The sequence below is a fragment of the Staurois parvus genome, unplaced genomic scaffold, assembly GCF_062004578.1.
Source record: "Staurois parvus isolate SC_StPar_1 unplaced genomic scaffold, SC_StPar_1.0 ptg000081l, whole genome shotgun sequence".
NCBI classification, from domain to species: Eukaryota; Metazoa; Chordata; class Amphibia; order Anura; family Ranidae; genus Staurois; species Staurois parvus.
Window position 1 is genome coordinate 21738 of NW_028317877.1, and position 13777 is coordinate 35514.

Here is a 13777-nt window from a genome sequence, read left to right on the forward strand (position 1 = left end):
ACAGCAATTCATGAGTGAAGTTTAATTTAAAAAGAAAACCTATCCTAAGTGCAATACATGGGCTGTTATTTTCAGATTTAGGTGTGTCTTTCATGGCTTAACAAAGGAAAAATGTTACACTTTGCCCAAAAATCTAAAGTCCAAGAGACCAATTATAAACTCCTCACTCGGTATCGAGTACTCGCCAACCGTCACTGCATTTTGACACTGTTTTCTAGTACATGCTGGCGCTGTGGGGCAGATAGTGGCACATTTTTCCACATTTTCTGGCAATGCCTGAAGCTTCAACCGTTCTGGCGAGGGGTAGCTGGCATAATCAAACAACTTTCCAATGTGGATATACATGACGACCCAGCGGTCTGCCTCCTGCATTTGTCAGGGAGACCTATCAAGAAATATAAGGCCTACCTCACCATTCAGCTACTTAACATGGCCTTTATCCTCCTTCAGTGTAAGTATGCCCACCGTCCCACACTCTCTGGTTCTCCAAGGTGAATGAACTTAGGGACATAAAGAACGTCACAGCCACTCTGTGCAATAAAGAAGAGACCTTCCATGGCACTTGGCGCCTCTGGCAATACTTTGTATTTACAGATGCATATTTAACTGAACATAGGCTGCTATTGCTGATCTCCTTTTCATAATGTTAGCTGTCTCTAAATTACTTCCTGATTCACTGTCCTGGAAAATGCAGATTAGATTTCTGTTTAACTACTCTTATTTACATTGACTTAATTTACATTGATTAAGATGGCCCCCCTTAAAATAAATATGTTTTGACTTGTCATGCGACTTTATGGGTTTATTTACTAAAGCTGGAGAGTGCAAAATCAGGTTCACTTCTGCATAGAAACAAATCAGTTTCCAGGTTTTATTGCCAAAGCTTCACTGAACAAAGTTAGGTTAGAAGTGAGCCCAATTTTGCACACTCCAACTTTAGTAAATAAACCTGTGTGTCATCAGTGTCACCAGGGCTTAAACAATAATGCAACATTGTATTAAATATCTGGTTCTAATTAGGGACAAAATAATGGTATCTTCACACATACACAGCATTTGTGTTGTGTTGTGATGAGCTGGGCAACATTGTCCAACGCAGTCCTACAGCAAAGACAAGGCAATTCGCCTTTGTTTCTTATGGTGTCAGTTCACAAAACTGCATTGCTGTGCGTTGAAAAAAGTATTGCATGTCATACTTTTTATTTTCCCAGTGCAGTGGAAGTCACCACATTTCAGAGCTCCTCTGTGAATAATAATTAATGTAATGCCCCATGTGACATTTCAATAAGGTTCCAAAAAAAAAGTGGTCTGACAATTCCGGAGCTCTCCACGGACCAGGACAGAAAACCTGCCAGTAGAACCTCTCCGCCCAGCCGGTTTCTCATGCCAGGGGACCGGATGCCTCCCAGACCACCGGGAACGTTAGCGGAGGTGAAATCACACACTACTTTCTCCGGCAGCCTCTCCCATGGCCTGCTCTAAGATGGTGCCGCCATGGCTCAGCTCCACTGGCTCGGCCTCACGCAATCCATGGGCACCTCCTCTGATGCGGGGGTAACCGCAAACCCCCACCCGGTCTCCCTGATTCTGTCACTGGCTCGCCCTCAAGAGAACTCTCAAACAAACTCTGGTCAGGCTGGGGGACCGGACGGCCACATGGTGGACAGCCACATGGCGGGGACTATTAGAGATCTCATGGCGGACTTTCCAACTAACCTGTATTGTTAATGCCCTCTCACGTGAACTACATGACCTCCGCCAACAGGTTGACACAGTGGAGGAAAGGGTGACAGACCTGGAAAATTCCACTACTGCCACTGACACCAGACTGACCACCATAGAAGCCGACCAACAGGAATTCCACCGCCTTCTTATTAATGTGCACCTTCGCCTAGACAATGGAGAGAACCGCAATCGGTGGAACAATCTCCGGCTTAGTGGGATCCCAGAGGCCACCAGTGGGGCGAGCCTACATGCTACCGTGACAGCTATCCTCAAACAAGTACTGGGGAAGCCCCCCACAGCGGAATTGGAACTTGACCGGGTGCTGGGTCCCCGTTGGCCCCCATCATCTCAGGTGGTATCCACCTCTCTACCCCCACTGCAAGATGTCCTTTGTAGGGTCCACTTCTATACAGTGAAGGAGGAAATTCTACGGCAAGCCTGGACCACAGGTCCCATAGACTTTGACGGTGCCATGATCCGTGTATACCCAGATATTTCTAGTCAGATTCAGGCCATGCGGGGGATGCTTCGGCCCCTGTTAGAGGTGATACGGGAGGCAGATGTAACGTACTGTTGGGGCCATCCCTTCCATCTCATCGTACGCAAGCAGGGCACTGAATTCTTCCTGCGCTCTCGAGATCAACTGTCGAAGCTGTTCGATTTCCTGGGCAAGCAAGCAGTGGTGGTGCCTAACTGACTGGACTTTTTTCTACATCCTGACACACCAATTGCTTCCATTCCATGGTCCCAGAGGATCCGAAGACCCGCCTCCAGCCGCAAGACGTCAGACAGAGGCCTCCAAGGCCTCTCCTCGAAAGCCTAACTAGCCTTGCTGCTGATTTGAACCTCAGACTTGGCCTCAGGGGCAGGGGGGGGTTCTCTTCCTGTTTCCCAGACTCATTGCTTACCTTGAAGCTCTCCTCGTTCTGATGAGTCGGATTCCAAAATCCGGGCTGGGGCTTGAGGCTTGTGACCCTATCTGCTGTGGATGGTGTCTTGGGGATTATACTTACCTCTCCTTGCCGTGCCCCTCTGCCATTCCTGGCATGAAGGGGATAGTAGGTTTTCTATTGGGAAATGTCTTTAGGGCCGTGGGTGGACACCCTCTTCCCCCCTCTATTTTGCTTTTGCTGCACTCAGTCAGGTCTCTGGTTCTGACTTAGTGCATGCTTACTCCCCATTTTCCATTGTTTCCCCACCCTGCTTTCTCCCCCCTTTGTGTATTTCAGTGGGAAGTTTTATCTGGGGGTTATGGGGTCAACCCAGCAGTCGTCTCATTATTGTAGTTATGTTTTATGTGCTATATGTTTTCCCATATAATCTCTGATGTAATTGATTTATGATGTTCCATTCCTGTGTTCAGTCCGGGGGAGGGGGGGTGCATTACGCCTTTTGGCACCTGGGTGGTGGACGGTCGGCTGCACCTTGTTACCTCACAGTTGACAGTTTCCTCCTAGGGTTAGCAACATATGTAGAGTTTAGGAGAACTATCCGTGAGTGCTTTGTACCCCCGTTAGGGCAGTTCCTTGCAAGAGTGCCTTGTACTCTCTTCCATGGACCCAAGATTTGACTTCCTACTGTAGACATCTCCCATCCTTTCATACTCCACCTCCTTCCCCCCCTGCTCACACTCGTTCCCCCTTACCCCTCTCTCCATTTTCCTTCCTTCTTTCTTTTCTGGTCTCACTTTCCCTTGACTTTTCCATTTTTCTCCTTTTCCCTATTCTTCCCCTCTCTCTATCTGTCTTTCTTCTGTATCTCTAGGGGCTTCAAGTTAATTTTTTTCTGCGGTCTCTCTCTCACCTGGGGCCCCCGGATAAGTCCATAGACACCTGTTGGTAGTGGGGAGGCGTCCTCCCATTTTGCTATGGGCCTATTAAAGATTACCACTCTCAACACAAGGGGTCTGAACACTCCAGAGAAGCACTCACGGCTTCTGGCTGATCTCCGGAAAAATAAGACCCAGGTCGCTCTTTTTCAGGTAACGCATTTCAAAACAAAAGGAGTGAGTATCCTGACTGGCAACTCTGTGCCTTGGTTGTGTGGTTCAGTGCAGTCAGACCCCCGGGGCCGTTTCCTTCTGCTGAAAGGGATGATTCAGAACATACAAATCACCTTTGTAAACGTCTGTTTCCCCAAAGTGGACAAGGTCCAATCTTTACAGGACTTGCTACCATCCCTTTTAAATTTTGCCAAAGGCACTTTTGTCTTCGGGTGAGATCTCAATTTTGCTATGGACCCTTTATTGGATGTCTTATCATATCATATCTTTATCATATGCATACCTCAGACGTTTGAAAGGTGACTTACAGCTTCTTTGGCTAGTGGACCCACGGCGATTACTCAAACTCCCAGAGCCGTGACTACTCATTTTTCTCCCTGGTTCATCACACCTATTCTCACCTTGACTAACTTTTAATCTCCCATCAGGCACTTCCTTCTGTAGTCTATGCACAAATTGATGTTATCTCTTTCTCTGACCATGCCCCAGTTCACCTTACTCTTCAGCTATACTCGACTGTGCGTGGCCCAATCCCCTGACAATTGTGCCATGCTCCGAGCGGCTCTTGAGGAGTATTTTGCGGTCAATTGCGATTCTGTTGACAACCCTCTAGTAGTGTGGGAAGTGCACAAACCGGTAATTCGGGGCATTTTGATCCGTATCGGGACACACCTCAAAAAGGAACATTCCCGTCAGATCGACGGCCTCCTGACTGAATTGCGCACACTTGAACGATCTCATAAAGCAACGTTGGCACATACCACCTACCAAGAACTCTCAAGAGTCCTGGAGGACCTGCGGTCCCTCCACCATAAAACGAAGCAAAAACTGCCATGGGCCCATAGTTCTATGTATGAATTTTCTAATAAGCCAGGTACCCTGTTGGCTCAGGCTTTTCGAGGCCCATGGGCAAAAACCTATATTCTGCACATACAAACCTCCTCTGGACAGAAGCTGACGATCTCCACTGATTCCATAGATTCTATCACAACCTTTACAACCTAGCCCACTGTGCTTTGGCTGCTTCTCTGCCGCAAAGGCTGCCAACAATTCAATTTTACATTTCGGCCTAGGGCATGCCTCCTCTCCCTCCGGAGGTTTGTACAGAGCTGGAAGAGCTAATCACGATGGAGGAACTTGGAGTGGCGCTGGCTCAGTCCAAACCTAAAAGGGCCCTAGACCTAATGGCCTCACTCCTGCCTACTATAGGACCTTTTTTGATGTTCTCTCTTCCCACTTGGTCCCTGCATTAAACATCATCTTTCAGGGACAACCCATGCCAAGAGATGCTGTTCAGGCCTATATCTCGTTAATACCTAAAGAAGGCAAGAACCCCTCCAGGTGTGGAAATTTCCGGCCAATAGCCCTATTAAACTCTGACTTGAAATTATTTGCCAGGATGGATCCTGGCCAGTAGATTACTCTCACATCTGCAGCATCTTGTTCACCGGGACCAGGCGGGTTTTGTTTCTATACGGGAACCAAGATACAACACGATTAGAGTCTTCAATCTAATACATGCGGCCAAGACCTCCCGCCTCTCTCTTCTTTTGCTGTCTATGGACGCAGAAAAGGCTTTTGATAGGGTCAACTGTCAGTTCATCCAAGCAACTCTACAATATATTTTGTTGGGGGCCTGCTATGCTATCTTGGATCTCCTCCCTTTTATTCCAGCCTGTTGGCCGCTGTTAGAGTTAACGAAACCAGGCTTTCATTGGAACCTTTCCTCTGCACAATCAGACAGGGGCTTGGTATCCCTGCCTATGTGAAGGCTTCAGGGACTTATAAGGTGGCAGCCTTTGTGGATGACTTGATATTCTTCCTGACTGACCCTCTTACATCCTTGCCAACCCTGCTACACTCTGTGTGTTCGGGACCCTTTCATATCAATCTATCTAAATCATCGGCCCTCAATATTTCAGTACCACAGGATGTGGTGAGCCAGCTTCACCCTCTGTTCCCTTTCCATTGGGCCTTTGACTTCATTCGTTATCTGGGAGTCAATATTACCCCTGACCCGAACACTCTTTATCTGGCCAATTTTAAACCGTTAATGCAGCTTACACGTGCAGATTTGCTCTGTTGGCACTCACTCACCCTCACATGGTTTGGGTGCTGTAATGCGCTCAAAATGACTCTGCTTCCTAGGCTCCTCTACATTTTGCAGGCTCTCCCCATCCGCATCCGGCCCTCGTTCTTCAAAAGGATTCATGCTTTTTTTCAGGGAATTCATCTGATCACATCAGAAACCTTGTCTTCAACTTCAGCTTCTTCACCTCCCCAAGCGTCGGGGTGGACTAGGCCTTCCAGATGTCTGAGCCTTTTACAGAGCAATTCATTTGACGAGGTTGGTGGGTTGGCATTGCCATGCGGAGGCGAAACATTGGGTGGCAATGGAGTTGGAGGACTCCCAGGGCACCACCAAAAGTTGGCTCTGGATTTCATCGCAGGTGACTAGGGCTCTGGAGGACCATCCCACGCTTGGCAGCACATTGTTGGTCTCCCGGGAGACCTTTCGTAACTCCCCCCTCTCCCCCTTGCCATCTCCTATGATCCCCATTCTAGGGAATCGAGAATTTCAACCAGGATTGGATAACCCTCAATGTCAATGTTTGGCTTCCGCCGGACGTCTCCATCTCTGGGATTTCTTGGGGACCCGATGGCAATCTTGCCATCCCTGCACTGGCGGCTGCCGCCGATCCACTGTTAGATTTTTGCCACAATCTATAACTTCGGCATTTTCTTTATCAATGTTCTTGTTTCCCGGTGCCTTACAGAGCTGGAAAATATCTGTCATAAGCGGGCGCCTATCCGTCATTGTCTCTCCATTCTTTACTCTGCCCTGGTTAGTCCACAGGACAACTTTACTCCCACCTTTCTCTTTAACTGGGAAGCTGACCTGGGCATTCATTTTACGAACACACAGAAGTAGAAAATTCTCCACTTTGCACAGAAATCTTCCATTGCTTCTAAGGTCCAGGAAACTGGCTATAAAATTTTGACCAGGTGGTACAGGGTCCCTACGACCCTACATCGTATTTTTCCCCAGATCTTGGACCTGTGCTGGAGATGCGGTTCTGACCAGGGTACGATCCTGCATGTCTTCTGGGCTTGCCACAAGATTAAATCATTTTGGCAGATAGTGACCAGCACCATCAGGGATTTGATGAGGCAAATGACCCAGCGGCTTGCCTGTTGCACCTTACTGATCGTCCTATTAAAAAGTATAAGGCCTCGTTGACAATCCAACTGCTCAAGCTTGCATTCCTTTGTATTGGAGGTCTTTACACCCACCTACAAGGTCACTTTGGTTTTCCAAAGTTAACAAGCTAAGAGATATGGAGGACCTTACGGCCTCTTTATACGACCGCAGAGAGATTTTCCGAGACACCTGGAGACTGTGGCAATACATTGTATATACCGACCCCTATCTTCAGGAAACCCCTCGGCCTGTCTGACAGGCCCCATTTTGACTTGATGTGGGCCCGGGGTGGGGGAGACGTTTTGCTTTGCTTTGTTTTCTTTTACCCAGCTGGTTCTCTTTGTTTACTTTCTGCTCTACTCCTGTCGTCTCTGCGGATTCTTGACTGTGATCTTTTTTCTTGCTCTAGAACCCATTTCCCCACTTTCTCTCCCCCACACCTTCCCTTTTCTTACCCTCTTCCCTACTCCCTGCCTTCTCCTTTAATTTGTTCCCCTTTTCCACTCTAGTTCTGCTCATTGGTTCCCTACTTTATAGAGCGATTATATACCAGATGTGCCTTTCCTGTGCTGTGCCTGATTCTCTGAACAGGCCCCCCCCTTCTTTTTGGGTTTACAAGACACCTTCGGTGACCAGGCCACTCTTTTAGCTCTGTATATGGTTGTGTTCGCATGGTCCCTGTCCTCAGGTGCTTCCTGGTAGGCTATTTGGAGACACACATACTGATCTATTATGTTGTTGTTTTGTATCTGCTTGTAACATAATGCTGACAGTTTACTCTTGCACATAATTTGATTCATTTAATGCCATTTGTCTTTACCTTTTTGTATACATTGTATTGTGTAGTCCCTGGCTATATAACCAAATAACTAAATAAAAGAATTACAAAAAAAAAAATCACTTGATACAAATATTATGTGTTGAGTTAGAGTTCAGTTAGTAAAATAAGTATTTGATCCCCTACCAACTAACAATAATTCTGGCTCCCACAGATTGGTTATGTGCTCATGTGGTACACATTAGTCCTGTCAATTTAAGAAGGTGCTCCTAATGACAACTAGTTATTTGTATAAAAGATATCTGTCCACAGAATCTCTTTCTTCCATTCAAACTTCACCACCATGGGCAAAACCAAAGAGCTGTCAAAGGATGTCAGGGACAAGATTGTAGACCTGCACATGGCTGGAATGGGCCATCAGCAAGAAGCTTGGTGAGAAGGAGACAACTGTTGGAGCGATTATTCCCAAATGGAAGAAATACAAAGTAACCATCAATCGCATTTGGTCTGGAAATCCATGCAAGATTTCACCTAATGGGGTATTGATGATCATAAGCAAAGTGAGGGATCAGCCCAGAACTACATGGGAGGAGCTTGGAATGATCAAGGCAGTTGGGACCACAGTTACCAAACCATTGGTAACACAATACGCCACCATGGGTTGAAATCCTGCAGTGCCCGCAAGGTCCCCCTCCTGAAGAAGGCACATGTACAGGCCCATCTGAAGTTTTCCAATGAACATCTAAATGATTCAGAGAAAGATTGGGAGAAAGTGCTGTGGTCAGATGAGACCAAAATCGAACTTTTTTGCATTAACTCGACTCGCCGTGTTTGGAGGAAGAAAAATGCTGATTATGACCCTAAGAACACCATACCTAGAGTTAAGCACAGAGGTGGAAAACGGTATGCTTTGGGGCTGTTTCTCTGCTAAAGGTACAGGCCGACTTTGCCGCATTGAGGGGCCAATGGACGGGGCCATGTATTGTAAAATCTTGGATGAGAACCTTGTTTCCTCAGCCAGGATACTGAAAATTAGTCATAGATGGGTCTTCCAGCATGACAATGACCCAAAACATACAGCCAAGGCAACAAAGAAGTGGATCAAAAAGAAGCACATTAGTCCTATAGAAAATTTATGGAGGGAGCTAAAACTTCGAGTTGTCAGAATCTCTCCTGAGATGTGTGCAAACCTGGCAACCAACTACAAGAACCATCTTACCTCTGTGCTTGCCAACAAAGGTTTCTCAACCAAGTACTAAGTCATATTTTGCTTGGGGATCAAATACTTATTTTACTCACTGAACTGCAACTCAATTTATAACATTTTTATCATGTGTTTTTTTCTGGATTTTTGGTTGATATTCTGTCGCTATCATTTAAAATACACCTATGATAAAAATTATAGACCCTATGATAAAAATTATAGACCCTTTATTTCTTTGTCAGTGGGCAAACATACAAAATCTGCAGGGGATCAAATAATTATTTTCCCCACTGTATTATTGACCAAGGCAGCATGCAGATACATCCAATATAACTTACCTTGTAATTTCCATGTCTCTGCCTGTTTCAGTGACTCTTTCAGGAAGATGTTCTCTTCCCTTAGGGCTCGGTTGATGTCCCTTAAAAGCTCAGTCTCTTGTTCCAATTTTAGTAATTTCAAATAGATCTCAGACACATGGCTATCTGAATCCTGAAATCCAGAAAGAGAAGTATTCTTATACTAAGTGTATTGAATAAATCACAGCTGATCTGTGGAAACTGACCTGTTGATGGAAACTAAAAATAAATAAATAAATAAAGATTGCCAAGCGGTTATTTATGTTTGTACATCTGCAACCTGGGCAATATTAGATGGGTAATTCTGCCACTGCCAATACATCAGCAACAGAATCACCAAGGTGGAAGAACGATTTACCCAAATGGAGTCGCTCCCTCGTTGACCTGGAGTGCCCAAAAATCAGCCTAACCAGTGTAGGTAATCATCTCACCAGTCCAGCTTGCGAATGAGAGGCTTCATAGGAAAAGGTAATTGGTCTGATGAGTTGTTACTAGCAACGGATTATTTGTCCTCTGTCTGAAGTGGACTATATAATCTGATTGTACAATCTCTTTTAGAACAACCACCAACTATGCATTGTAAGAACCTTGCAATTAAACAAACTGAACAAATTGTTTAGGTTTGTCCTCATACTATGTAGTTATGGTAAATATAAAGGAGATCGTACGGAAATTGTCCAATCAGTTTGCAATGTTCCTGGCCACCCCAAAGCTTCACAACATTCTTTCAGTTTACTTTAATAGAGCATAAAGCAATATGCATACTGCAGTAGCCCATAGTAACCACCTAAACTATATGATTCCGGTAAACTAAAATGTGTTTCCATTTCATAATATCACTGCTTCTTCGCTTTCCTTTATTACATAAATGTAATGATATACTTTTAAATATTTAATATTGAAATACTTTTGAAAATTTGCCATCCTGACTCAATAATCCAGTTTATGCATGGTTAAGTTAAAATAATAAAAAAAAATTAACTTGATGGCACCTAATAATATTTAAACTCCTTTCATCTAATATTATTGATAGACTTGAACAATAAACTGCACTAGCATGGAAAAAAGTCTGCAGTCATGTATCTTTTCAGTCCCAAGCCCACTTTATTCTGTGTACAAGAGGAAGAGGGGTCCTCCTCTGGGTGTCCATGTGACCACCTGCATGATAGACAATTTCTTTCCTAGGGAATTTCTCCCAGAGCTTAGTGATTGTGGTTATATTTCACTTTGTAAAGAATACCCAATCATGAGCAAGAAAAAAATCTTGCTTTCACATGCTTGGATGAAGGAAGTTAGGAAAGGTTCACCTCTTTCAAAAGACTCTGGGGAAAATTCACTTGCAAAAAAATTACCAGTCTGCTTGCCTTTAGTAAATCATCCCCAACAATCTCCACATGCCCCTAAAGCTGCCCATAGATGAATAGTTTTTTTTTCTTCATTCAACCAGCATGCTGAACAGAAAAAAAAACAAAAGGATTCCCCCATCCACACAAGCGAGGTGGATGGAGGAATCTTCCTTGCTGGGCCATCTGCTGGCTTGTCAGAGTTTTCTGAATTGCTGCGTCCCCTGATCTCACATTGCGCTGGGAAGAAACTACTTTATGTCACATGACCGTGGTATGTGGCTGTGAAAAAAAACAGTATATATATATATATATATATATATATATATATATATTTTTTTTTTAAGTGTGCTAGAGATGATTGATTCTAATAGATTTCTGACGTTCCAACTGAAGTTGTTACAATAGGTTTAATGACACTTTAAGGCCATCTAAGATGGGGTAGTCATTAAAACCCTGGAGTTGCTTCCTTGCTGGCCTAGAATGCTTTGAATCTCACTCATTAGGAAACATTGTCTCATTGTTTAAGCCAGAGAGTGAAGTTCTTCGAAAAATGATCTTGTCACTATGGCGATATCTCAAGAGACAGGATCGCTTGTCCCCAGAATTATGTCCCTAACTCTTACAGAAGAAAAGAGGTCTAACCTTCACAAGAACACATTCCATGCAGTGTGTTTTCCCTGTGACTGTTTCTTGGGTTTATTCTGGGCACTCAGGTATTTGTGAAAATGACTTTAAAAGCTTTATACTAAAAATTCATGTATGCAGCAAGAAGTGATATTGTATTATGACTGTAATCAGTTAAACGTGAATTTAATGTACATACCACCAAAGTAGATGCAGGGAGTAACGTTTTCATGCAGTCAATTAGAATATAGTCTTCCTTGGTACATTCTATATCTGGCAGTGACCAGTCATGTTCAGGACAGCCTTCTGCAAATCCATAAGAACATATGTTTCAGTTTGAGTCTGTTAATTTTGGTTCTGGAGAAGTAATGTAGCCAGAGATAGTGAAGAATTGTCTACAGCCTCATCTCTTTACAGTTAGAGATGAATGAATAAATACATAAGCAATATATGTTTTTGTGATATCTCCTAGGTCCTAATTTACTGGTATTAAATATCTGGGCTTTATAGTAGAGTGGCTAGATGACCAAACAGTTCAGTCTTGCTTTCATCAGACCACAGAATCTTGTTCCACACAGTCTGAGAGTCCTTCAAACTGAGGAGAGGCTTCTGTCTAGCCATTCTGCCATTTAGCCAAGATCGTTGGAGGGCTGCAGTGATGGTCGTTCTTCTGAACTTTGTCCCGTCCACACACTGGATCTCCGGAGCTCAGTCTGAATGACCATTGGGTTCTTAGTCACCTCTCTTACAAAGGCCCTTCTCTCCCAATTGCTCAGTTTGGCTGGGTGAACAGCTCATGGAAGAGTCCTGGTTGTGCCAGGCTTCTTCCCTTTGAGAATTATGGAGGCCACTGTGCTCTTGGGAACCTTCAGTGCAGCAGAAATATTTTGAAGCCTTCCCCAGATTATTGCCTCACAATAATTCTGTCTCTGAGCTCTGCAGGCAGTTTCTTGGCTTTTGCTCTGATACAGTATGCATTGTCAGCTGTGAGGCCTTTTATAGAGAAGTGTGGGCCATTTCTGATCATGTCCAATCAATTTAATTTACCACAGGTGAACTCCAATCAAAGTGTAGAGACATCTCAGCAATGGTCAAGAGAAATGAGAGGCACCTGAGTTAAATTTCAAGTGTTGTTGCAAAGGGTCTGAATATGTAATGCAATGTGATATTTCAGATTTGTATTTTTAATAAATTCACAGACATTTATAAAATTCCGTTTTCATGTCATTATGTTGTCTTTATAGGGTACTGCATGTGGATTAATGATTCAAAATTAATTAAAACAACTGTAGTATCAGGCTGCAACATAATGAAATTGAAAAAATGAAGGGGTTTGAATACTTTTGAATGCACTGTGCATGTGTGTATATACAGAGTGTTTGTATGTATATATATATATATATATATATATATATACACACATATATGTATATATATATATATATATATATATATATACCTACATACATACACACACACACACTGTATTGCCAAAAGTATTGGGACACCTGCCTTTACACTCACATGAACTTTAATACTTTAAAAGCATCCCAGTCTTAGTCTGTTGGGTTCAATACTCAGACTATATGTGCATTTGCATTGCTCCCGATGTGCTACTGACGTTAGGCGAGCCAACCTGAGAGAGAATTAGTCACTGTTCTTAGAAAGATATATTTTCACATCTATGATGGGTCCCTGATAGCAGGAGGTCTGCTCTTCAGGCCTTCCCCAATATCAAAGAATCTTGAGCACATTTGAAGTTGCGACCTGAGGACATAAGGAGGTTGATTTCCAAAGGCAAATAGACTTTGCGCTTATTTTCCTCAGAGCTTAGCGAAAGTGGTGAAGCTCTGCTGCTTTTTCATCATCCAATCATGTATAGGAAAAAATGCAGTTTTTTTTTATTTTCCTTGTACCTGATTGGGTATTCTTTACAAAGTGAAGCTTCATCACATTCTCTAAGCTTTGGGGAAAATTAGTGCAACTGCACTTGCAAAGTGAATAGTCTATTTGCTTTTTGTAAATCATCCCCTGGGACTACATCACTTGATTCTTGACATGATCATAGTTTAAGGTGGTCCAAAAACATATATACAAATGTGTATGAAATGTACCAGAATTTTATCAATGCAACTATTTTCCTATTTCCATATCACTTCTAAGTTAATAATAACCAGTGAAAACAAAATATCTGTAGAAAAGCTTTACCTTGAAGGCCCCAGAGATCTACAACCAGTGCATTTTTCTGCAGGTAATTAAGAAATTCATTAGACACATTCAAGGCAACAAAGTGCAATCTGTGATCAATCACAGGATTTACTGTTTTCCAAACTGGCTTTGTATACAGCGGCTGAGGGACGTCATAAAAGCAATACCTTAAATACAAAATGAGAATAGATATTAGCCCAGATTCATTAAGGCTTCTTTAAAGTGGAACTTAACTCTCTCAATCAACATTGACTATTTTGAATCCACATGCTGCCAGCATTAGTAAATTGATAGGAAAATATATCCTATTTACTTGTTTTAAACAGTTTTTT

The 13777-nt window shown here is 43.4% G+C and overlaps 1 protein-coding gene across 1 annotated transcript in view; it reads right to left on the reverse strand.

Annotated features, from left to right (window-relative positions):
• The window catches only part of LOC149468631 (kinesin-like protein KIF28), a 57421-nt gene that overhangs the window by 5348 nt on the left and 38296 nt on the right, over window positions 1-13777 (reverse strand). Inside the window, exons 17-19 of the mRNA XM_089669828.1 lie at window positions 13446-13612; window positions 11437-11543; window positions 9250-9400 (exon numbers count right to left, since the gene is read on the reverse strand). Of these exons, the coding sequence (XP_089525954.1) occupies window positions 9250-9400; window positions 11437-11543; window positions 13446-13612 (425 nt within the window). The remainder of the gene's footprint in view (window positions 1-9249; window positions 9401-11436; window positions 11544-13445; window positions 13613-13777) is intronic.